At 41.8% G+C, this 24026-nt stretch overlaps 1 protein-coding gene across 1 annotated transcript; it reads left to right on the plus strand.

Annotated features, from left to right (window-relative positions):
- Positions 1–350: 350 nt before the first annotated feature.
- On the plus strand, positions 351–24022 carry ACAD9 (acyl-CoA dehydrogenase family member 9). Its single transcript, XM_042880146.1, has 18 exons — positions 351–479; positions 1965–2058; positions 4506–4607; positions 7474–7580; positions 8679–8779; positions 10511–10589; positions 11495–11669; positions 12270–12343; positions 14909–14984; positions 15606–15676; positions 16007–16126; positions 17004–17132; positions 19110–19189; positions 19694–19823; positions 21177–21254; positions 21976–22104; positions 23165–23237; positions 23667–24022. The coding sequence occupies exons 1-18, from the start codon at positions 354–356 to the stop codon at positions 23765–23767; spliced, it is 1845 nt and encodes a 614-aa protein (XP_042736080.1). The 5' UTR covers positions 351–353; the 3' UTR covers positions 23768–24022.
- Positions 24023–24026: the final 4 nt, after the last annotated feature.

The following is a 24026-nucleotide window of genomic DNA, read 5'->3' on the forward strand; positions in this document are numbered from 1 at the left end:
CGGGGCCGCTGCGCTGGACGGCAGGCGCTGCTGCCTGCTCGGAGCGGGTCCCGCGTTGCAACGCGCTGCCCGAGAGGCGGCTGCGAGGGCAGGCGTGATGGCAGCCTTTAAACGAGGAGTTTCATACCCACCCGACTCCCGCGTGAACGAAACTTCGTAAAGCCGCCGCTCGGCACCCGCGGCCGGGCGTGGCGCAAAAGAAGCGCGTGCTCCGCCCCTCGTGCAGCGCCGGTCCGGCCCTCCGCTCCGGGGCCTCGAGAGCACGGCGGGCTCCGCCCCGTCACGCGCCTGCCCAGCGCCCGGCCCCATCCGCTGTGCCGTCAGCGCCGCGCGCCGCGGCCAACCGTGTCGCCATGAGCGGGCTCCTGGTGCGCGCCCTGCGCGCCGCGCTGCCCGGCCCCGCCGCCGTCCGCCGCCTGCGAACCGCCGCGCCGCGGCCTGCCTACGCCAAGGAGCTCTTCCTGGGGGCGCTGCGCAAGGTGAGCGCGGCACGTCCGGGGCACCGGCTGACTGCTAACGGCGCCTTGCAGCGGGCGGGGCTCGGCCCCCTCGGCGCCGCGGGGCGGGAGGGGTCGCGTCCGTACCTCGCGGAGGCACCGCGGGCGGGTCGGCGCTGGGTGGCTCCGAGGGCCCCGCGGGGATTCCGGGCCGAGCGGCCCTCGATCTGTGCCCGGGTGGCCCCGCGGGTGCCCGGCCCGTTGCCTGGCTGTGCCGGCGGTGCCGTGGGCCGGGCAGCTGCGTGCCGCACATGTGTCGGCTCGCTGGGAGCTGCGGGTGGGTCTGGGGCTGTGCGACTGTGGGCGGTGTGACGGCCGGACGTTTCAGTGCGAGGTTTGTGGGGTGCGCCTCACCGGGCTGGCGGGTCTCCTTAATCTGCAGTGTTACCGACAGCGCCGAGTTTAACGACGAAGTATTGAGAGCTCGTGGGGCGGGGAGGTGGGTGAGTCGCAGTCAGGCTGTGTCCCACGAGGTGCCTGTTGGTGTATGCCTTTTTCCACTCAAATTTCAATAGAGCAGTCTTCTGAAAAAGCATGGCGTTGATCAGATCCAGAGAGACCCGGAGAGCAGCAAATACAGGTGAACCTCATGAGATGTAATTAGTGCAATGCCGAGCGCAGGTGTGGGGCTCAGCAAGCCTGCCATCCCCACTGTGAGAAGGAAGGGGACGGACTCTTAGCAGGGTGTGCATGGCAGGACAAGGGGAAATGCTTTCAAACCGAAGGAGGAGAGATTTAAATTGGATTTAAGGAAGAATTTTTGTACTTTGGAGTACTTTACTGAGGCACTGGCACCGAGAGGGTGTGGTGAGGAGGCCCTGGAGACTCCAAGGTCAGGCTGGGCAGGCCCTGAGCGCTGCATGGAGCTGCAGGTGTCCCTGCTCAGCATGGGGGAGTGGGGCCAGGTGGGCCGTGAGGGTCCCTCCCAGCTCTAACGATTCTGTATGTTGATTGCTTGGAAGGTTTTGTTTATTCAGACCCACTGGGTTGTGCCACCCCCAGTCTATGATCAGAATGGTTGTATGAAGAATCTGGCTTGCTGAGAGGATGATCAAGAGCAGCATGGAACAGCAGCCCCACATCTGTGTACCCGCAGTGTAGAACACTGTAGTGCCAAGATGATTCTGATGCAGATGGAAACTGTTTTTAATCCCAAAGTGGGATTAAGTTGACAAAACTAATGATTAACAAAGAATTTCTGTAACTTTAGAATTCTTGAAATCTCTGTTTTCCGCTCAGTGTCTCTGTTGTGCTTCGGTATGAAGTTTAGTCAAGTCCTGTTCATTGCATCGGATAAAATTTCTGAACGCTCAGCACAGTCCTTAATTTTCACAGATTTTGGAGCCTGGTATTTGAAGGACTTGCGCTCTTGAGTTTTTCTTTCAATTGCTTTAGGGCTTTTTTTGTTTCTGGTTTTTTTTGTTTGTTTGTTTGTTTAATTAAAAAAAAAAATGTCTGTTATTTTAGGAAGAAGTTTTCCCTTACCCAGAAATTAGCAAAGAAGAACTACAGGAGATCAACCAGTTTGTAGGACCTGTAGAAAAATTCTTCGCTGAAGAAGGTATAATTATTACTTGTGTGATTTAGTGATTACAAAGTAGTTTAACTGTAGCAATTAAATAAGATTATTAAAATATACATAGATGTTACTTTATGCACGTGTTTCCAGAAGCACAATAACGCTGATGATGCAGGCATGTTAATTTATGGCTTCTTTGTAAAGGACTATTTGGATGCTGTTGAGAAGAAATAAATCTTTAAAATAAATAAAAGAAGCAAAGGAGTTGAAAAGATTCAGAGGTAGGATTTGAAATGGTGTTGAGTTTGTCTGCATATTGCCATTTACCACTTGAGATATTGCAAGTTCTGTGTGAAACATTTTACTTGTTGTACTGTACTAAACCTATTCTCAGTAAAGTTCACTATAGACATTCATAAATGGTAACTCTTAGAGAAGCAATGAAAAATCAAAAGCCTTTATGTGTATTCCTATTTTCAGGAGTAGTAATTCTGTTTGGAAAAGTCACATTAGCTGTATGCAGTCCAGATAGGGTTGCAGGTGTTCCTTCTATTATTGGTGCAATAGATGAGCCAGCTCTAGAACAGCTGGAGAAAATTGTTTTTTTACAAACAGCAATCTCTGAGTCAGTTAATAAGGGTCAGCTGAGACTTCCTGCTGACAAAGATAGCAGGCCTGGATTGCCGGGCGCTGTGGGAGATTGAAGAAGCTGTAATGTCAATGTCACAGGTGATGATTTATGAGACACAGGTAATTTTAGCATTAAAATCATACAGATTACACATTTTAATTCTTTGCTTTGTTGGGAAACAACATTTATCGAGTAAAAAAGTGAAAAGGGAGAAATAAAACTATCCGATTGTGACACCTGAACAGAAGGTAGGAATTGATCATCTTTGTTTGCATTTATGGCTGTTTCTTTTTAATGATTAGGACAATTTGTGGGTGTGGTATAAAATAGATGAGAAGCCGTAGGTGCTTGGAAACCTGATGTGTGGTTGGCACTGGATAACCAAAGAAGTTCAGTGCAGCCATCATTCCAAGCTTGGCAGTCTGTGGTGCAGAGGTCTGGGTGTAATGGGGGAGGAAGGAATGAACGCGTTGTTCTTCCTAGAAGAGCCACTGGCATATGGATCTTCTACAGCATAACTTAAATCTGTGTGGGGAAAAAAATCTCCTCAAAAATGTCTTTCTTTTCTGAATGGCCTCACTTAGAAGAGGATCAGAATGCTTAGCTGCATGCCCCTATTACATTTCGTACAGAAATTACAGAATCATTTAACCAGGGTGAATGGGAAGTTCCTTTAGGAACACGCTGCTGCTTTTGCAGAGTTACTCTTTTCTGAGTGCTCTCTGGAAAGATGGCTTACATTCCTTGTGCTGTAGCTGACACCCTTCCTCAGCTGCCTACTGTGATTCTGGTATATTTTCCGTGTCACTGTACAGAACCGCTGTGGTAATCTCCTAAGAATTCAAATGCCTCATAAGAACAAGAGTTGTGTAATTAACCCATTTCACAGTTATATGCTGTTCTATGATTCCATGATTAAGTACTTCTAAAAAAACTACGACCATGGTATAGTTCAGGAAGAAATGCCTTACTTATTGTAGTCATTGAGTCCTGGGCTGTACGCATCTGAGGTAATGAAACAAAAATGAGATTTTTCCCCACTTCCAAGTCTTTTCCTTAGGTCTGTCACGATCTGATTGTCATAGTTGGTGTTCTGGGAGCTTCCAGTATGCTCTGTGGTTTGGCTTTAATGGTGTATGTAATAAGGTGGGGTGATCAGGTGGAGTGTTGGTTCCATGGCAGGTTAGGTTCTTCTTAATGCTTTCAGCTTATTTCATGAGTAAAGTTGGTGATTCCTGAAAACTAGAAAATAGCCTTTGGGAAAGTGATTGCTTGTTAATTTGTATTATCATGTCTCTCCTGAAGGACAAAACCTCTTGAAATGCTTGCTTTCTGGAAACAGAGTTGGACTATATAGCAGGAGTGTGTAGGACTATAGATGTGCTGTCAGCATTCAAAGACTGGACAATGTTTTGCTCTGCTGGGTGGAGGACTGGTTGGGGCAGCAGGCTGAGACAGTTAATCTTACAGCCATCTTAGGGTTTGAGATTTCCAGCCATGAGGTGTTGGAGGCAAATAGAATGGTTCATAACATCAGGCTAAACCTAGAAAAAATAACTCTTTTGACCTTAGGGATGAGGTGTACGTAAGTATGTGATGCAACAAGCACAATATTGCTAAGCTGCTTCAGAAATCATCTGTAGGGTAATTAGACGAGGGAGAGGCGTGCTGTTCTTGCAGCCCTTTTTTCTGCAGGCTATTTCAGTTCTTCTCAAGCTGGTATTTAGGTTAGAGGGCACAGTGCCGGTGACTCATGAACACAGTGACCTTAGCTCTGATTTGAGAGCGCTGTGATCTCAGGGCTTTTTTCTGTGCTGAAAATCAAGGTTTTAAATTATTAAACCTTTTGTATTTATAGTGGACTCCAAGAAGATTGATCAAGATGCAAAAATCCCACCTGAAACTTTGAAAGGACTGGGGGATCTGGGCCTCTTTGGCATGCAGATTCCAGAGGAATATGGTGAGTAAGTGATCAAAAAGGATCACCCAGTGACCCTTGACAAGATAGTTTGGATCTCACATAATGTGTCTGTAATATCCTCGGTGCATTCTTGTGGCTCTCCAGTTAACAGAGGTGTGGGCACCGAGGGTGTCAGTAGGGTGCTGTGTGCTCTCCTGGCTTAGAGGTACCTGAATTGGGTAACTACCTGTGCAAGGTGTGCATTCTCCCTGGCATGGCATTTTCCTTTCTGTTCAATTTTTGGTGGTAGTGGAGCTTGATGTTCTGTGGGACTTGCAGTATCAGCTGATGATTTCTAAAATTACACCAGGTACAGACAACAGTGTCTCGTGGAAGGGATTTGTCAAAGCTGTCATTCACAGATAGGAATGTGTTTGACTATACAGTTACAGAAGTGTAGTGCCTAGTGATTCAGTGTAGCTTTTGTGTAAAAACAGTACTGAACACAAAGCTTATGTCTTTATGGGAGTTACAGGCAGTAGTTTCTTAGTGGGTTAACTCTTAAACTTGCAATGGCAAGAAAATTACAATCATATTCTGATGCATTTTGAAAATGCGATTGAAACTGGTTCATGACTTGAAATATACAAAATAATGAAAGAGATGCTTGTGTTGTCTGCTTTCAAGTGTAAAAGAAGATAATAATTCAAAGGAAGATCATAGAACTGGGTTTGATAATCTGCAGAAACTAGTTTCAGTGGGGGAGATACCTGATTTTTGAAGAGAACAGTGTGAAACAGCATATTTTAAGAATGCTGTGTAGAGCTGGAGGCATACCTCAGTGTCTATTTGCTGATGAGGTAATACCCTGTTTTCATAGTGGCTTTTGTTTGTTGTTGTATTGTATTAATATACCTGGTGCTGCTGAGCTCCACTGATTTCAACTCCTTAAAGAGATTTTATACAGATCAGAGTATTCTGGACAGCTTGCACGTAATGTGTCATTATGTGATCTCTGCTTAATTGTTAATGCTTTTGGAATGCATTAGAAATCCTGTAAAGTGTTTTTCAGTGGGTGTTTAGAGTATGGCAAGGTGAAGAGGCAGTAGGATGGAGAAGAGATCTGCAAGCTCTGTCAAGATTTTATTTTCAGGATACTGTCTTGGACAGAGCACCTTAACCCACATGGGGAGAGGGGGCAATTGGGAATTAAGAAGCATACTGAGAAGGCAGGAAGTTAATGTCTGATGAAAGGAGGTGCTGGAAGCAGAGAACAAAGGAGAAACTCAGAGCAGATCATGAGAAAGCATCGTGGCATTGAAAATGTAATTTACTGTTAATTAGAAATTAGTATCTGACTTAAAATCCTTAATAAATTATTATTACTTTTTGTTTTGTATTGCTATATAATACTCTGTCAGCTTCTGTTTTTTAAAAGCTTTCAGTCCATTCGTGGTACTTGCAGAAAATCATAGTCCTGCTGTCTGGTATTCATATATGCTGGATAAAAATCAGATTGCTACAAACAAGTTACTTTTCTCACTGCACCATAACTAATACACTTACAATGAGGTTATTTCCTGGTTTTTGTTGTTTAAACCTGCTGTATTTTTGCTAGAGGTGCTTGTTGTACTCGAAAAATCTTCAGTCATATAATTGGTGCTTTGTTCATTGCATGGTATTTTTTGTAAGGGTTTGTAGCAGTGGTGTATTTGCATTTAAAATGCAGAACTTTAATGGGAAAATGGAGCTCATGCACATGGTGTAGGAGTTTTCTCTTTGTCTTGTCATCTCTGCAGTCAGTGTGCACACATCAGTCCTCTGAGCTGAGCGCTCATCCTGGTGCCTCTCAGGGTGGGAAAAGAAAGAGCTGTGGCTGGGTGGGACTCTGACTTCTAATGATCTGAGAGTGCTGTGAAGGAAGAGGGTGTAAGGAGCAGTGATTGGATTGAATGGCATCGAGGGGACTTGTTCTGGCCTTTATTTCATGCACAGAAAATAGCAGCTCTATTGAGACGTCTGCTGAAATTCGGGTGTTTGTTATCCTGACTTCTGTCGCTGTCTCTCGTAAAGGATTATAAACCCAGAAACCTGGGCAAAAGATTCTCTTGATGAGATAAAATTGTTTATTCAGTAACACACATAGTAGTCTTAAGCTATGGGAAGTGGGACTAGTGGTGCTGAGGTCATCGTGTCCTTGAACGCTGCTCTCGGACGGGTGCATGTGTGACGTGTCCTCTGCTCTTTCCATGTTCCTTACCAGCAGCCTCGGTACTTTCAGCAGCAGATCACAAAATGCCTCCAAAAGGAGACTTTGGTGTCAAGTTTTTCTTGAAAATGTCACTTTTTTTTTTTTTTTTTTTTTTTTTTTTTAATTAAAAGCATCTTTTGAAGTGTTGCATTTCATTCTCCTTCAGTGCCCGTTTAAGGTCTCACTGGAGATCTGCTCCATGTCACTTCCTGCCGTTCCCACCGGCGCTGGGACAGCCTGGCTGAGTGCCCTGCGTGTGTGCCCTGTGCAGCACTGCTCCCCCTGCTGCCTCCTGCTGGGTGGCTGCACAGCTCTGCCGGGTTTCCTTGCCTGCTTCTGTAAGGTCACAAAATAATTTTATCCTGGATGCACAGAAATTTAGAATCGAGACATTTCTGTACCAAATCTTTTACTGTTTTCACATGGAGACTGTTTAACTGGCCTGTCCTACCATTTGGTGGATTATGCTGTGTTTGCTGTGCATTCCTGAGCACAGATGATGTGCCTTTTTCAACAGAACTACATTCAGCTCTTTGACGCAAGTGCAGCAGCGTGGCAGTTGTTTGTGGACGCAGTCTATATGTAGGTGTACAGTGTTATTTTAATTTTTGAGTGGGAGGGGGTGAGTTGAAGTCCAAGGTATGTGCTTGGAATAAAGCACAGTGTTTGTTGCAGGTGGTCTCGGGCTGTCAAACACCATGTATGCACGGCTGGGAGAAATCATCTCGTTAGATGGATCGATCGCAGTGACTCTGGCAGCTCACCAGGCTATTGGGCTGAAGGTAAAGCTCTTATGTCGAGTAGTTCTGTGCGACGTGCGTAGAAAAGGTGAGAGGATGTTTGTGTACGTGTGGGCTGTGAGTGCCCTGTAGCAAATCGGAGTGAAACAATCCCAAGCTTTGTGAAGAATGAAATACTGAAAACAGTAAAATATCGGCAGGGCTGACATCAGGGGAAGTCGTGCAGAGAATTCAGTTGTCATTGAATGAGGCCGCATGTTGTGGGAAGTAAGCAGAGAAAACCTACCTGAGATCAGCGCGTTGTGGCCAGCATGAATTTCAAGCTGATTTTCTGTGTAGCCTTAGGGATCTAACACTAACAGCTTTTATGATGGATGGCTGGTAGTATTCTGAAGCTTAAAATAGCACGGAGGTCTTTAGAATAAAAAATTGAGCAGATTAAAAATGAGTGCGTGTTCCTCACCTTACTGTGCCCCTCTGCAGTGAGCTGCCTGGGCTGCAGAGCAGTCTGGTGAGGAGTGCAGTGTCAGATGCTGCTGCTCTTTCTCCTGCTTTGACCAGTTTGGATCAGTTGACATTAATCCTTCCTCATTTGTTGGGTATTGATATTTTATCTGCTTGATCATAAGAACCCCCTGTACAGAAAATAAGTACAACTCTCTACAATAAGAAGTAATTAAAATAAAATTAATGCTTTTTGAGGGTGTAGTGAAACAATCCAGAAACTAGGTAAATCGTGTTCTGTTCTCTGATTTGGAGCTTCTGGAATTGATGCTTTTTGATTTACTTACTTAAATAAAACCATAATGAAGGTATGACAAGTCACAAAGGGAGGACTGCCTCTGTGCCTTTCAGAGCAACAGTTACATCTTCACTTAAGGCATAAGGATCCAAAAATCTCCCTGAGAGGGCAGCCTTAACAGTGAGCTGCCTCCTGTGGCCCTCTGAACAGCTGTTACTTTGGCATCTTTTAATGCCAGATCAGTAATAATGTCCATTTTTTATTAAACTTTTTTTAGTATTGCCTTTTTATGCCGTATAATTTGTAGATGAAGATTCCTGAAGTTGGTACAGTTTGCCAGCTTCAGTTCTGCTGACGTAGTTTGATGCTGAGAAGTTTTCTCCTAATTCTTTGTATAGGGAATCCTGATTACTGGCACTGATGAGCAGAAAGCCAAGTATCTGCCTAAGCTGGCATCTGGGGAGCACATTGCAGCTTTTTGTCTCACTGAACCTGGAAGGTACTGTTTTTGCAACTATGAAATCTTCAGAAAGCACCAAAACATGATACTTTCAAAATGATACTTTCTTTACTGCCTGATTGCTTTGTCACTGTATAAAATCTTTGCTAATTTGTGCCTGTGGTCTCTGTGTATGTCAGTATCCATTTTTAAAACCTTGTAATTTGTCTTTTCCCTCGTGCTTATGGCAGCTTTTAGGAAATCACTAACCAGTGTTTGATGGTAGCTGCATTAATGCTCTCAGTTATTCCCAGCTCAACTTTTCATCTACTTTTAAAAATAATGTGCTGTGACTTTCAGTTCTTCAAAATCATAAAAGCCTGCACCAGTGTTGAAGGTGCTACCAAAAACAATAAGAAGGATTTTTGATCTACTGTTAGAGTTTAGACAAGGTATCTTTGGAGCAGCAACTTCTTTTTGAAGGCAGGGTTGTATTTGAGTTTACTCCAATAAAACCAGCGAGTTCTGTCACTGCAGAAGAGGTGGTTTTATTAAAATCACGCAGGCAGGTGGTTTGCTGTGGGTGGCTGAAGGCACTGGTGGAGGGACAGAGCAGTCAAATACTTGAAGGTGAATCTCACCTACCTGTACAATGCAGTAGTTTCCAACTGTCTTTTCTGACACCTTCTCTGCTAATATGCCTTGCAGTGACTGATTCACTTGCTTATCTTCATGCTGTTGTGATATAGATTTCTTTCCACTAGCAGTGCTGACTTCTACTCATAAGCCCAGCTTTGACCCTCTAAAAACTGTTCTGTTTGCAAGCAGAATATGCACCAGTAACATTTAAGCTTTTAGCAAAGTCATCCATGCAAGGGACTTTGAAGTAATGTGCGGGAAGAAAACAAGAGCTGACTGTGTTCTGAAAGCCCCCTAACAACTTTATTTAGCCTTGTATCATTTTTGAAAATTGCTGGTCTGGTAAGTGCACCTTCGGTCTCTGTTGGTATTTCTGTTCTGGCACACAGGAGCATCATTTTTGCAGCTGAATTTTAAAACTTTGATCCTATTAAAGCATCAGCTGAGATCTTGGTGTTCCAGGAACTTGACTGTCTACCACTGAAAGCCCAGTGTGAGACACTGTTGTGTTCAAATTTGTTTCAAGGGGGAAATGATGTGCTTCTCACCTATGTAATAAGGTGATGATCGAGGGGAGTGCTTAAGCATTTAATCACAGAACAGCAATTCTCGATGTCTTTGTTGTAATTTGCCTGCAGTTTTACTCCTGTAGAAAGCATGCAATGTGCCCAAATGTTTGTTGATGGAGTCCTGTCGCATATTCATCTGTTTTTCATTTCTGCTGAGCCTTTTTTTCTGTTAGGATATCCAAGCAGGGTGTAAGCTGTTGAGTAGTAGCTTACATGTTATAAACTTGGTTGTGCTTTAGGGTAACAGGTTCAGCATATGGCCTAATAGCTGATAGTGCAGCCCAACAAAGGTGCTTACATGGCGTTCTGATGCTTGGGTCAGCTGATAAGGTGGATAACAGAAGTTAATCAGCAGAAATGTCCCCCTCAGGGTGACTTAAGTAGAATTCATCAATATTTTTGAATCTAGGAATTTTCCTTGTTATTTACAAATGAAAATTGATATTGTACCATTGCATACAATTATGAACCCTTTCTAAAAAAAAAAAAAAAAAGATGGGAAGGAGGGGGGGAAAAAGTCGTTCTGTTTCCTAAAACACGTTTGTGTCCTTAAACACTAATGAACAACTTGTTTTGCTTTTAGTGGAAGTGATGCTGCATCCATCCAGACAAGAGCAACCCTCAGTGAAGATGGGAAGTACTACTTATTAAATGGTTCCAAGGTATCCACTCACAGACTGGAAATATATATTTTTGTTAAAAGTTTATAGAAAAACACTCTAGTCTGTTGCAGCATTATCATTTGTTTTACCAAGTAAGATTCTAGCTGGGCAACTGCATTGGACTTTGAGGGTCACCAAACTGATGAAGAATGACCGTGGGCCAGGCAGAAAAGTGCACAAGTCAGGGAATAACTTTGAACTCTTAGTGATGAAGATACAGACCACCCTCCCATCAAGTTCCTTCTCTCGTTTGTAGGGTGGATGAATTAGCTCTCCTGTGACACCATAGGTGAAGAGATACCTGACACCTTATTTTCCCCTTCTTTCATTCTTCGTCGTGCCAGATTTTGTAGTTACTTTTGGAAGAAAAAATCAGCAGTGAGTTAGAAATTGGACTGCTTGGACCATTCTAAAACTGGCAAAATACTCTTGAAAGATACACAGCGTACTGCATTCAGCAGTATTTGATGGTTTTGATCTGAAGTTTTTGTTACGTTTGTCTGTCAGGTGACACCATCTGTGGAGCTCATAAATATGTGGCTTAAAACTTAGTATTTTTCATCGAAGGTAAAATTGTACTGGGCAGAGAGGGGTCTGGAGCCTGTATTGCTCTTGCACCCCTCACGTGCCATACACAAAAGGCTGCACAAGCTTTTGGGAAAATGCACTGTTTAATTCAGTTCTATTACAAATTATTTGTACAGTTGCTCCAAACTGACCATACTCCAATCAACTATCTTTGGAAACAGTTTAACAAGGCCAAAGTAGTAGCAGAGCACTCATTAGGTTGTAAGGGAGGAAACAATTTGTTTTTGCTCCATTCATTGCTGACATCTGTTACAAAATAATTAAGAACAGTGGTAATAAACTCAAAATGAATGTATTTCTTTCCCCTCTCAAAACAGGTTTGGATATCAAACGGCGGCCTTGCCAATGTTTTCACAGTGTTTGCTAGGACAGAGATTGTTGAGAAGGATGGACAAGTAAAAGACAAAATCACTGCTTTCATCGTGGAGCGAGATTTTGGTGGAGTCACACATGGGAAACCTGAGGATAAGTTAGGCATTCGAGGCTCCAATAGTAAGAATCATTTAAAATTGTCAACAGAAATTGTTTTAATACTTCTGTTTGTTAAGATCTTCTGAATTCAAAGGCAAATCAGTATCTTTTCCATGTATCAGTGTAAGTTTCATGTTTCTTTACCTAGCTTTTCTTCTGAGTCCTTCCTCATGCAGGCTCTGAAATAAGAAATCCATATTGTACAATTCTTTTCTGCACACCTGAAGCTGCACTTTCATGCAGTGAAATAACTCAGAAGATTCAGTAACCAAGTAACTTTAATCTAGAAGTAAGTTTTCATAGGTTTTTCTTCAACTTACTGATGGTTGCACGTTTTCACAGTCTATCATTTGGACTTTATTGTGGTATCAATTCCATAAAATAGAGTCAAAACTATAGTTCTGTAGTTTATGTACATTCTATTGAGTATTTTATATCAGTAATTGATGTCAGCTACAATCATTTCCTAAATTCAAGCTCCTTTGGCAAAGTTTCATAATCTCTCATTCACAGTACATTAGGAAAACTTTTTGTTACAAAAGTCTGTTGTGTTCCTGACACCTTTTAAATATTTTTGCACTATGATTCAACAGTTACTGACAAACTAACTCTGTGTTTCAGCCTGTGAAGTGCATTTTGAAAACACTAAAGTGCCTGTAGAGAACGTGCTTGGAGAAGTAGGAGGAGGATTTAAGGTAAGCAGGAACCAGCAGTAACAATTCTTTCAGGTCTGAAGATTTATTCTTATTTGTTAAACTGTCCTACAGTTTCCTCATTGGTAGTATCAACACTCCCAAACAAGAACAGAATTCTCAGTTTAGCTGATGTGCCTGGTATTATTCACTGGTTTCACCAGGGTAGTGCATGAACGTGCCATAAGCTCTGAGTTGGGTATCCGTAAAATCCTTGACCAGATCCTGCTTGTGTTTGGTTTTTAGTATAGGAAACACTCTGCTCTCTTCTGGAGAGGAAGGAACTTCTAACAGAGCTTACGCACTCAGCTGTCATCTTCTTCTGCAGCCAGAATTGGATTGTAGAAGGGGGAAGACAGAAATGAGTGTAACAGGAAATAGTTCAAGGAAAGTCTGTCCAGACATCAGCCAAGGTACCAAAGAATGACAGTGAGGTTTCCCAGGACCAGATTATAGAGCACAGGGTGCAGGGAGGACACTGCAATGCTGCTGCAGGCATGGCTTCTCTTCATTGCACCCAAGCAGTGTGGTACCTTAAGGACAATGCTGCTCACTTTCTCTGAGTCTGATGTGTGGATTTGCAAAACTCCTTAATGGTCCTTGCAGTTTTCTTACTGCTCCAATAGCATTCAGCTCCAGCTCTAAATTCTAAATAGAATTCCCTCCAATGTAGTTAACATAAGAAAAGGTAAGTTTCACAATTTTTTCTTCATATAATGACCACAATTTAAAAGGTAGGAGTGGTGGCTTTTTGCTAAACTTAACAGTGTCTGTCTTTGAACTGAGTCATTTATGTTTCCCTTGAAAAGCAATAGTACTGAACTTCAGCATCTTTATACAGTGTGGGTCTGTATTTCGTTTCTGCACTTCTCATCTTGTTCACAGAATCACCCGGGTTGGAAGGGACCCCAAGGATCATGTAGTTCCAACCGCCCTGCCTAGCAGGGCCACCAAACATACACATTCAGATCAGGTTGCCCAGGACCCCGTCCAACCTGGCCTTGAACACGTCCAAGGACGGGGCATCCACAACCTCCCTGGGCAGCCCATTCCAGGGCCTAACCACTCTCCTAGTAAAGAACTTCCCCCTAACATCCAACCTAAATCTTCCCTCCTTCAACTTAAAACCATTTCCCCTAGTCCTGCTGTTGTCAGCCCTTTTGAAGAGTTTACTCCCCTCCTGGGTGTAGGTTCCCTTCAGGTATTGATAGGCTGCAATGAGGTCACCCCGCAGCCTTCTCTTCTCCAGGCTGAACAAGCCCAACTCCCTCAGCCTGTCCTCATAGGGGAGGTGCTCCAGCCCCCTGATCATCTTAGTTGCCCTCCTCTGGACCCTTTCCAAAATCTCAATGTCTTTCTTGTACTGAGGGCTCCACACCTGGACACAGTACTCCAGATGGGGCCTCACAAGAGCCGAGTAGAGAGGGACAATCACCTCCCTGTCCCTGCTGGCCACCCCTCTCCTGATGGAGCCCAGGATCCCATTTGCCTTTCGAGCTGCCAGAGCGCACTGCTGGCTCATATTCAGTCTCTCGTCCATCAGGACCCCCAGGTCCTTCTCTGCCGAGCTGCTCTCAAGGACCGCTCCTCCCAGCCTGTACAGGTGCCTGGGGTTCTTCCGGCCCAAATGCAAAACCTTGCACTTTGCCGTGTTGAACCTCATCAGGTTCACCCGAGCCCAGCCCTCCAGCCTGTCGAGGTCCCTCTGAATGGCATCCCTTCCTTCCACCGTATCAACCGCACCACTCAGCTTGGTGTCGTCAGCAAACTTGCTGAGGGTGCACTCAATTCCCTCATCGATGTCATTAATAAAGATGTTAAAGAGCACCGGTTCCCCTTCTTGTACATTGCTGTAAGACTCAGCAGAATTTTGACAAGCTAATTGCTGTTTGAGACAGACACCTATTCCCAAAATGTATTTTGAATGAGCATCTTACCAAAATTCTGCCTTCTGTAGGCAGGAGTCCTTTGTTTTGCTTCAGGATGACTGTTTTAAAGAATTAGTACATTTTAACAGCTTTTGGTGGGAGGGTGTTACAGCCTGCCCAAAAGTAAGACTAAGATGAGACTGCTGAATATAGAGTGAAAATATAAAAGAAAAATTGAATGGGTATTTGTGCTTCTAAGTAGAATTTCTGCCTTCCTCCTCTATAACAGCAGAGACAAGCTGCAGCACAAGTATAAACGTGTGCCTTTTTGCTGTGCAATACAGAACAGATATTTCTCTGTCTGGGGGCTTCTTCTGGGCTGTTTTCTCCAGCTCAGCCCTCTGAAATCCAATACCTTGTCCATTTTTCAGTACAGAAATGACTGAATAATGAGTAACTGAATCATCAGCATCAGAAAACTGTTTTGTGTATGAAATCAGATGTGTTAGGTTGTCTGAAATACCTGGTTTTAAAGCATTTCTGGTGAGATGCTCAATGCTGCACTGACTGCCCAGTTTGAGGACTGGTATTGCAGGTAAGAAGTGTAAGTGGTGATGAATTAAATCCAAGAAACACTAACAACGTGAAGCCAGAGAGCAGTTTTTCACCTTAAACAAAAAAGCTCTCTTTATTTTTACAGGTTGCCATGAATATCCTGAACAGTGGAAGATTCAGCATGGGCAGTGCATCTGCTGGAGTGATTAAAAAATTGATAGGTGGGTGAATTAGGTGTTCTGGATTACTGCATGCCATGGGGAAAAAATCTGATCTGTGTAAGGTATGTGATAGTGCTAATTCAATGCAGTAACATTTATCTTGATCAGAACATCACTACTGGCAGTCATAACATACTTTGATGTATTTAAAGCACTGATTTTATTTAAAGTTTTGATTTAAAAACTTGTAAAAAACTGAAGATGCCTCTGTTACAGTTATTCTGATGTAATGAATTCTTACATAACAGATATCTGACTGCTTTTAGGCAGTGTAGCCTCCTTTCACATTTCAGTCATGTTCAAGGCTTAAACGCTCTACTAAGTACTAAAATTGGCTTCTACCAATAGTTACCCAAAATGCTAATGGCATCTCTCAAAAAAGTAATTAGCGTTAAAATGTGCTTCCTCTGAGCACATTTGGCATGGTGGGTGGGTCTTGTTTAAAAGCCTTTGGCACAGCACCCCCAGACTCATTTTCACTGTGTGCTGTTGCTGAAGCAGTAGGGGTTGATCAGTCAGTAGAAAAACACCGCTTCCATAGAGCAGGAATGATGCATCACAGCAATGATAGCTGTACTATTTTGAGATTATTGTTCTGTGGTGTTGTGTTTTGTTTTGAAGAGCTGACAGCAGAGCACGCTTGTACCAGGAAACAATTCAATAAGAAACTGAGCGAGTTTGGATTAATTCAGGTAATTAAAAAAAATGAAACGCTCCATCTCTGAGCTTTGCTGAGATCCTTTAGAGTGTACTAGATTAAAAAAAACACAAGAGGTGCTGCATTTGTATAAATTCAGTGCAGATTTCTGTACATTGATCTTTTATGCAATTTTAAGTGAATAACAAACAAAGCAAGTTCTTTAAAATTTTTCATGAGTGCTTTGCAGTAGTAATTTTATTAAGTATTATTGAATAATGTGTTAAAACATAGGAAAATATACTCTTCAGCTTCAGCATTGTTGCAAGCTTGGCTACATCAGTGTATGCATCAGTGTATGACTCCTTTCATTCCTATCTGACAGGAGAAGTTTTGTTTTATGGCTGTGAAAGCGTATGTAATGGAGAGCATGGCTTACCTCACAGCAGGAATGATGGACAGGCCAGGCCTCCCAGACTGCTCCGTGGAGGCAGCCATGGTCAAGGTAATTAATCTTACTGAAGGACTTGCCAACAGTGCTGAGCCAATAAAGACAAACTCCTTTCTTGATCTTCAGTCTACATTACAGATTGCATAGAGGCTCAGGTATTACTCTAGATGTACATACAAAAGCTCAGCTAGATTTAAAAATTAAAAAAAGACTTCTGTTTTCCATACATTACAGAGTACCTTATGTTCAGGTTTGTATCCCCACACAAAAGACAGGCTGCATATAGCACATTTAGCATATTGGGGTCCTCTTGAATTCTCTTTCTATGCAATTTCACACACAAAAAAAGTGCTTAAGTTTTATTTCCAGCTACAGACCTGATTAGGGAGCTTCCCTCCTGCTTTGAATGCAGAATTCAAACTCGGTGAGAGCCAGGCCCTCTCTGAAGGAGTGTGGCTTTTTAAGGCATTCCTGCAGCACACAGGTGGGTGCCATAGGCTGTCAGTGCAGCCTTGAAGAGAAGTCAGAAGTTTCAGCCCCCACGCTGGTCTTCTGCTGAGTTCAGAACATGTGCCTGTGAAGTGAGGCAATGTAAAGCACTCAGAAAGACAAGCTGTTTGTTCTTTCAGCTTGTGGCTCTGACTCCCATGGAAACATTGCCTTATTGAGAAGTTTATGTGGATTGCAAATATAGGAGATGTTCATTTTTCAAGTAACTTTTCACGTTGACACTGAAGCACAAGAATATTATTGCAGGAAAACTTTATACAGGACTACTGTAGAAGCACTACAGAATGTTACAGTAATGGTGCACAGATAGAATCCTTCCAAATCCAGTGCTACTTCCTGCTTTAACTTGCAGTGTAGTAACAAAGCTATGATGTCTGTTCTTACTGTGTGAACCGTGGTGACTGAATGCTGTTAATGGCAGGTGTTCAGCTCTGAAGGTGCGTGGGCTTGTGTAAGTGAAGCTCTGCAAATTCTTGGAGGCCTCGGCTATATGAAGGATTACCCCTATGAACGCTATCTCAGAGATTCCAGGATACTGCTCATTTTTGAGGCAAGTATGAATATGCTGTTTGTTTTACCAGAAACTGACAGAAACACACACACCTTCTGTAAGCCTGAGGTGAAACAAATCCAGCACAGTACTTGTTTAAGTAGGCCTTTGTCTGGTAGCTCTGAAGTCTGTAATGGTTGGAATAAGCCTGAAGAACTAATCTTGTTTTCTTTGGTTATATAGTATTTTTCCTATAATAAACTTGGAGATGATGGATTGTATAGATTAACCACAAAGTGTGGGCTCATTAGGAACTGACTTTGCCCTTGGAAAGAACTTGTATCCCTGTACTGTAATATACTGTTTGTTTCCTCTCAGAGGCGGGGGCATCTTCTGCATGTTTTGGACAAAACTGACTGTACCTGTTCCAGATACCCCAGCGTGGGAGTAAAGTCCCAGCTCATGCTTTGGGGTGGTGGTAATTTTGAACGTGTTGGGGAATTCTGAATTATTAAAAGCACTGCTTAACACAGAACTTAAAACTATTTTAGCTGGCAAGTGAAAATCAGTTTATGTTCAGCAAATCATAGTGATTGCATATGGTGAATTGTGATGAAATCAGAGTGTATGCGTAGGCAAGAGAGAATGAAACATTCTCACTCTGTCAAGCATATTTTGAAAGCACTTCACTGCTTTTATTCTCATTTCTCTAATGTGCAGTAGGATTTGGTAAGAGGCACAGGCAAAACTTTTTTTATTTTCACACAACTTCTCTAATAGGATTTTCTGTCTCTTGCTTGCATCTAAGCTGCTCTTTTCTGAGACTGTGCAGCCTTTCCTCTGTGTGCTGCATAGAAGCAAAGCAGGGAAGCTCACAGATGATTAATTTGGAAGTTTCGCCTTGTTGATGTGTGTATGTATAATACAAAATGTTAGTTGTGAAGTCTGTTCTCTACTGTTTGCAAGTGGGATTATCATCTGCATGATTCACACGAGTTTTTCTTGGGGAGACTGTGTAGAAATCAGTGTTTGTCTCCTGTTGTCAGGGCAGCAAAGATCTCAGCTGGAAGTTAATGCAAGCAAGAATATTCGAACAGGATTTGAGGTTGAACCCTGCCCCCAGCTGTTTGTGGGAATCTCACATAAGTAGGAAGAGTCAATTCCAGTACTGACTCGAGCAAAAACTGCCAGCATGTAACATCCTCCTCTGTTGGACTGGCTGTAGGAAGTGTTGTGTTCAAGAACACATTTCAGTATCTCAGTGCATTTTCTCACTAATCTTCTCTGTTCATGAAGTTATTTTCCAGCTATCTGTGTTAAGGCAATCAGTCTTACAGTGGATTCCTGAACGTCACGTTTGTACAGGCTCATGATCTCCATTTCCTGATCTGCTTTTGCTTTCCAAATGGGCATAATGAACACAAAGGAATATTTAAGTATTCCTTTACTGGAACAATACAGAAGTTATTTTTTCATCCAGGTGCATTCAGCCTGGTTTCCTTCTAGCTCCGTTACAAATGCATGGCTAATAACGAAAAGCTCAACTCCTTCACAATCAGAGGTCAGACTTTCATCATTCAGTGAGCTGAAGCAGAAGTTGGCAAACATTCACGGATTGGTAAAGAGTGATCTTTTAAAACTGATGCAGTGTAGCATTAGAAGGGGAAGATCAGCTGGAAGACCTGCTTAGAAATATTTGCTATATTGTGAAATGTATGGAAGTAAGTAGTTAACAAAAGAACCTCTCTTTAAAACCATGCATGTACTTAGAAAAGGCAAAACCATTTACCTACCTGTGATGGCCACGTTTTGTCTGCTGTGCATCTCTCAACATAATTGTACCTTAAAGTAATGCACGTTAGCATGTTCCCAGGAAAAGGAGGGAAGTTACATAGGCAGTGAAAGCAGCATTGAAACAAGGAAATACATAAAATGTTAGCACAGCATATCCAGGTTTTTTGAATACTAAAAGCACTTTTTTATTTGATAAGTACATATCAGTTTGATGTTATTGATATATTACTGGTTGTTTTGCAGGGAACAAATGAAATCCTGCGAATGTATATTGCTCTGACGGGTATGCAGCATGCAGGCAGAATCTTAACTGACAAAATTAAGTATGTTCTTCTTATTTATTGCTAATAGTTTTTAATGAAGTAAACAGTGATAATTTTAACTGTATCTAAGGGGGAAATGGTTGGAAAAAAACTGCATTTCTTATTAAGTTCTCTGAAGGGCAGTTCAATATATAGGGGTCTGTTTTTTTTTCTTTTTAGTTGGCATTATTTTATATATTTAGGAATCTTTGATGACTGTATGTTACCTTATATTTCCAGCTTGTGTACAATTATAAGACCAGTAATTAAAACAACTTAAGATTTTATACCAACGTGTTATTTGTAAGACAGTGCATACACAGACTGATGTCTGCAACTCATTGTATTGACACGAGGAACGGGCCATGCTGAGTGCTTTTAAGGCTGTGTGGTTCTCTGGACTTGATAGTAAAATGGATTCAAAAGATGAAAACACTGCAGATAACTAATAATGCATTTATCCTGAAACTTCCCTTGCAAACCAGCAAATGCATTTCAGCAGCTGTTTTTTACTCAACATTTTAGAGAAATCAAGAAAGGAAACATAGGATTGGCACTGCAGGAGTTGGTAAACAAAGTAAGAGACTCAACGGGCAGAAAAGTGGATTATGGGATAATGGAAGAACGAGGTGGATTGGTGCATCCCAGCCTCCAGGTAAGAGCCAGGCATTGCTCTTCTATGTTTGATTCCCTTGGAGGCTTGTCACAACTTTGTGTCTGTTGATGCAGAATGAAGTATGATTAGGAAGGGGGAGATGTACAAATCTAAGCAGGTGTTTGTATTATTTCAGAGGTAAGTCCCCATGTTACAATTCTGTGCTTGCAACAAATCCAGGTTTATATCAATTTCAAGTAATATCTACAAACTGCTCTACGTAATATGCTCAACTATATAACACATTATTTTCCTGTTTAATGGTAATGTGGTTGTAACTATGAATTTTGGTGATCTATGGACACACTTGCTTCATCACTTAATTCTTAGGGCCAAGAAGAAAAAAGGTGTTGGTGGTTTTTTGTTTTGTTTTTAAAGTTGTTAATAGGAAAGGAAAAATTATGATATGTTCATCCTATGGTGTTTTGTAATGATCTGAGATGTGTAATGAAATCATTTTTGTCAGCATTTGTGGCCCCAGGTCAGCTGTGTCAGGCACACATGTAAGAGCATTTGCTAATCCTGTGCTGTGCACATGGCCCTGCTTTCACCTCAGATAAACACACTGTGTGTCCTGCAGTGCCACCAGTGTACGTGGGTGGCTTGTGTTAACAGCAGTGATGCCGACCTACCTTGTGCACTGGGTGGGAGCACCTCTAATACCTCAAACATGAAGACCATAGCCATAGAATCATAGAATTAGCAATTGCATTCAAGAATTAATAAAAGCCAAACGTGGCACTGGAAACTCTCCTTCCTCCTTACCAGCAAAGTTTGAAAACATGGGCAATAGCACACAATACTGACTTCCAGGGGTTTTGTAGCATTCAGTACGTAAAATATGAATCGGGTTTGTTGGGCAGAAGGTGCACAGACATTTTTCAAACTATTATTTGTGTAAGCATAAAGAAGACTACACTGAAAAGTTATATCAGAAGTTATACAGAAAAGTAAAATCAAACTGCTTAATGCTTATCTTATTGCTAAAGAAATGTGCTTTAACTGGCTTTTAACTGAGTGTTAAGAACACAGTAGTTGGCAAGAGAAAAATTTAACAGATAAAAGGAATACAACTGTGCAGTAGTTTTCCACTCTGTGGTTTATAATCCCATTAAGTACACAGGCCAAGTCTCTATCCTTGATAGCTGGGGAAATGTAAAACGCTGAAGTCTTAAAAGGGAATTATTTTCGTTGACTAGAAGTGGCACACACAAATCCCAGCATGTTGGTTATCCAAGCATCCCATTTCTGGTAAAGACTTCTGCTGTAGGTTTCATTTACCTTTGGAGAATGTTCAAATTGTTTAAATGTACTCAATATTTTAAGTATGTATTTGTCTGTTTTGTATTTTAGGAGAGTGGCAAGAAACTTGAGGAAAACGTTTATTATTTTGGAACTACAGTGAGAGGCCTACTCACGAGGTTTGGCAAGGTAACAACAATATCATGTTGAGTTTTATCTTTGAACTTTTCCTCAACTGGTCTCACTGCAATCTAGAGTGGACAGTGTATGGCTAGAGCCAGGATTTCCTTTGCACAACTGATAGCTGTTGACTGAGAAAACATTCGCCAACTCTATACTAACTTGATGTAACAAACAACTTTAACTTACTTAAGCAATCACTGGGATCAGGTTAATGTGTCCTTATATTCCTGTAAGCACAAATCCTGCTTGTGGCTGTGGCTATTCTAAGTATGCTGCTGTAAGCAGGCACTGGAATCCATTTCCCAAAAGAAGAGCTGTACCAGCATGCTTTCTGTTATGGTTATTCATTCATGCTATACAGCAAACACAGAATTACACCATGCAAAGCAGCTTAGCTAAAATGGGAGCTACAGCTACCCCAGATTTATGAGTTCTGAGCATGCTTATTAGACTACCCCACTCAGCATTAACAAATGTGTTTGTGTGTTGTTTGGGGGTAGATAGAAATTCAAGTGCCAAAAACCCCTCTGTGATTTAGCATTTACCAAAGTAGTTTCTGGCTGCAGCCAGGAAGTCTGGAAAAGGTGGAGCATATTTAATCACAGGAGTGGAAATTCAGTGTAATAACTTACCTGTCTATGCTCTAAATAAGCACGAACATAAATACAAAGTATGGAAAAGAGCAATCTGACCGAAGCCTATAACCTGATCATTTTTATTCTTCTAGACAATAGTGGATGAGCAGTTGGCTCTGAAGAGAGTGTCAGATATTTGTATTAATTTGTATGCCATGACAGCAGCTATTTCCAGAGCAAGCCGGTCCATCAGCATTGGCCTAAGAAACCACGACCATGATGTAAGTGTGCTTCAGTATCAGTCACAGCCATCTAACATCTGTGCCCAGGGGCGTCCCTAACACAGCAGTGATTAGGATCATTCTGTCTAGTTGCATGTTGTATGAGTAAGGTGCACTATATTTATGCTTAGACCTTTCCTTGAGATGTTAACCTGGATAACTTGTACAAGTCTCTACCGAGCTGCTTTTTCCTCGACTGGCCAACTTCCCCTCCCCTCTGAAATACAGCCATTGCGTTCTTTGCCTCACAAGGTGATGCGGTTCTAAAAAGCGTGCTGAGCTATCACACATTGCATGCTTATGTCTCACACTGGCTAAAACCTCAGTGACAAATAGTTTTCATTACACCAAAGCTACACTCTGCGTTTGTTAAGGATGTGCATCTACTGCAGCAAACTCAAATGAAACTGCGCCGATTTGTTTCTCAACTGATTCACGCCTGGGTACAGCAACCACCCCACTTACCTCTCCAGTTCTCTGAGCACACAAGCTGCCATATTATCCATATCCTTTGACCTACATACACTTAAGAATGAATTAGGACTTTACATGCTCTCTTAACCCTTCTAGCATCATGCTGTTCTTCCCAAATTCTTTCCACATTATCAACTATTAAAAATTATTACAACTTTTTCTTACTAAATGTCTCGACAGTAAAATGAGAGACTTTGACACATTGGAGATGATAGTGCAGCTCATGTAAGGTTTCATAGTTACAATTATGCTGCATAGCAATTAAGTTTGCTTCAGTTAATTGTGAGACAAATCCAAATGGATGAATTTCAGTGGTCCTGAGATTTCAGATCTTGTGTGCAAGTCCTGCTGAACTTAGTAACACCAATGTCTTCCAGTCAGTATCCAGTGAGGGGGCCATCCCAGCACTGTGATGGAGTAGCTGTGGGAAATAAATAACTGAGCTTGCAGCATACACCACTCTTACAGGGCTCCTTATCTAAGACACACTACACATTCAGCAACTTAAAGTACTGTATTTTTCCTGCATTGTTTTGTTTATGAAATTAAAACTTAAAAACTACTAAATTAATACTCTATTTTGCAGGTGCTTCTTACAAATATCTTCTGCAGCGAAGCATATTTCAAGAATAATTATGCCATGGCTCAACTGCAAAAATGTAAGCTTTATAAAATGTATTTTGTACTCAGTGGCTGTCGCAGTTTCTCAACTAAAATAGGTATTTTTGATATAACCAATAGAACAGTTCTGCTCTGCCTTTAATTAGGATGAGGAGCAGAACTGGTGAGTGGAACAGTCTCTCCTCTTATAGATGAATCCAGTTTTGGGATAAACTATTTTTTCAGCTGTGGTGAAGAAGAATTATTAGTAACAAATACTCCTGTGAAGAAAATATTAAGTAACAATTGGGTATGACTTGTTCATCTGGATACTAACCAACTGGGGATTTGCTTTGGGAATGACTCAATCAGCCATAATCAGAATCGTTTTAGAATTTTCCTACCAGTGATGTTCAGACACTTAAATTTGTGTTCTGCAATCCTTTCTGAAAGAAATTTAGAACAACAGCTCTTTTGCTTTTCCATAGATGCAGATGAAAATCTGGATGACTACATTAAAAAGGCTGCAAAACAGGTACTGGAAAAGAGAGCTTATATCTGTTCACACCCACTGGACAGGACATTCTAATTACTTCATTGACAGCTAATATTGATGAATGTAACACAAACAGCAACTATTTTTCTCCAGTTCAAGTATTTGACACCTTAAAAACAACTGTTTCATGAGTTTACAAAATGTAATTAGCTGTATCTGTAAAATAAGACTAAAACCAACTTCATTCATATAAAGAGGATGAAGAAAGAAATTACTGTACTCTTCAAGTTTTATTTTTAGAGATATGTCTGTTATCTTTGATGCCAAATAAAAATCAATTGACATCCAGACT

Source organism: Lagopus leucura, unplaced genomic scaffold (genome assembly GCF_019238085.1).
Source record: "Lagopus leucura isolate 7727_CA_CO unplaced genomic scaffold, USGS_WTPT01 Super-Scaffold_100026, whole genome shotgun sequence".
Taxonomy (NCBI): Eukaryota; Metazoa; Chordata; class Aves; order Galliformes; family Phasianidae; genus Lagopus; species Lagopus leucura.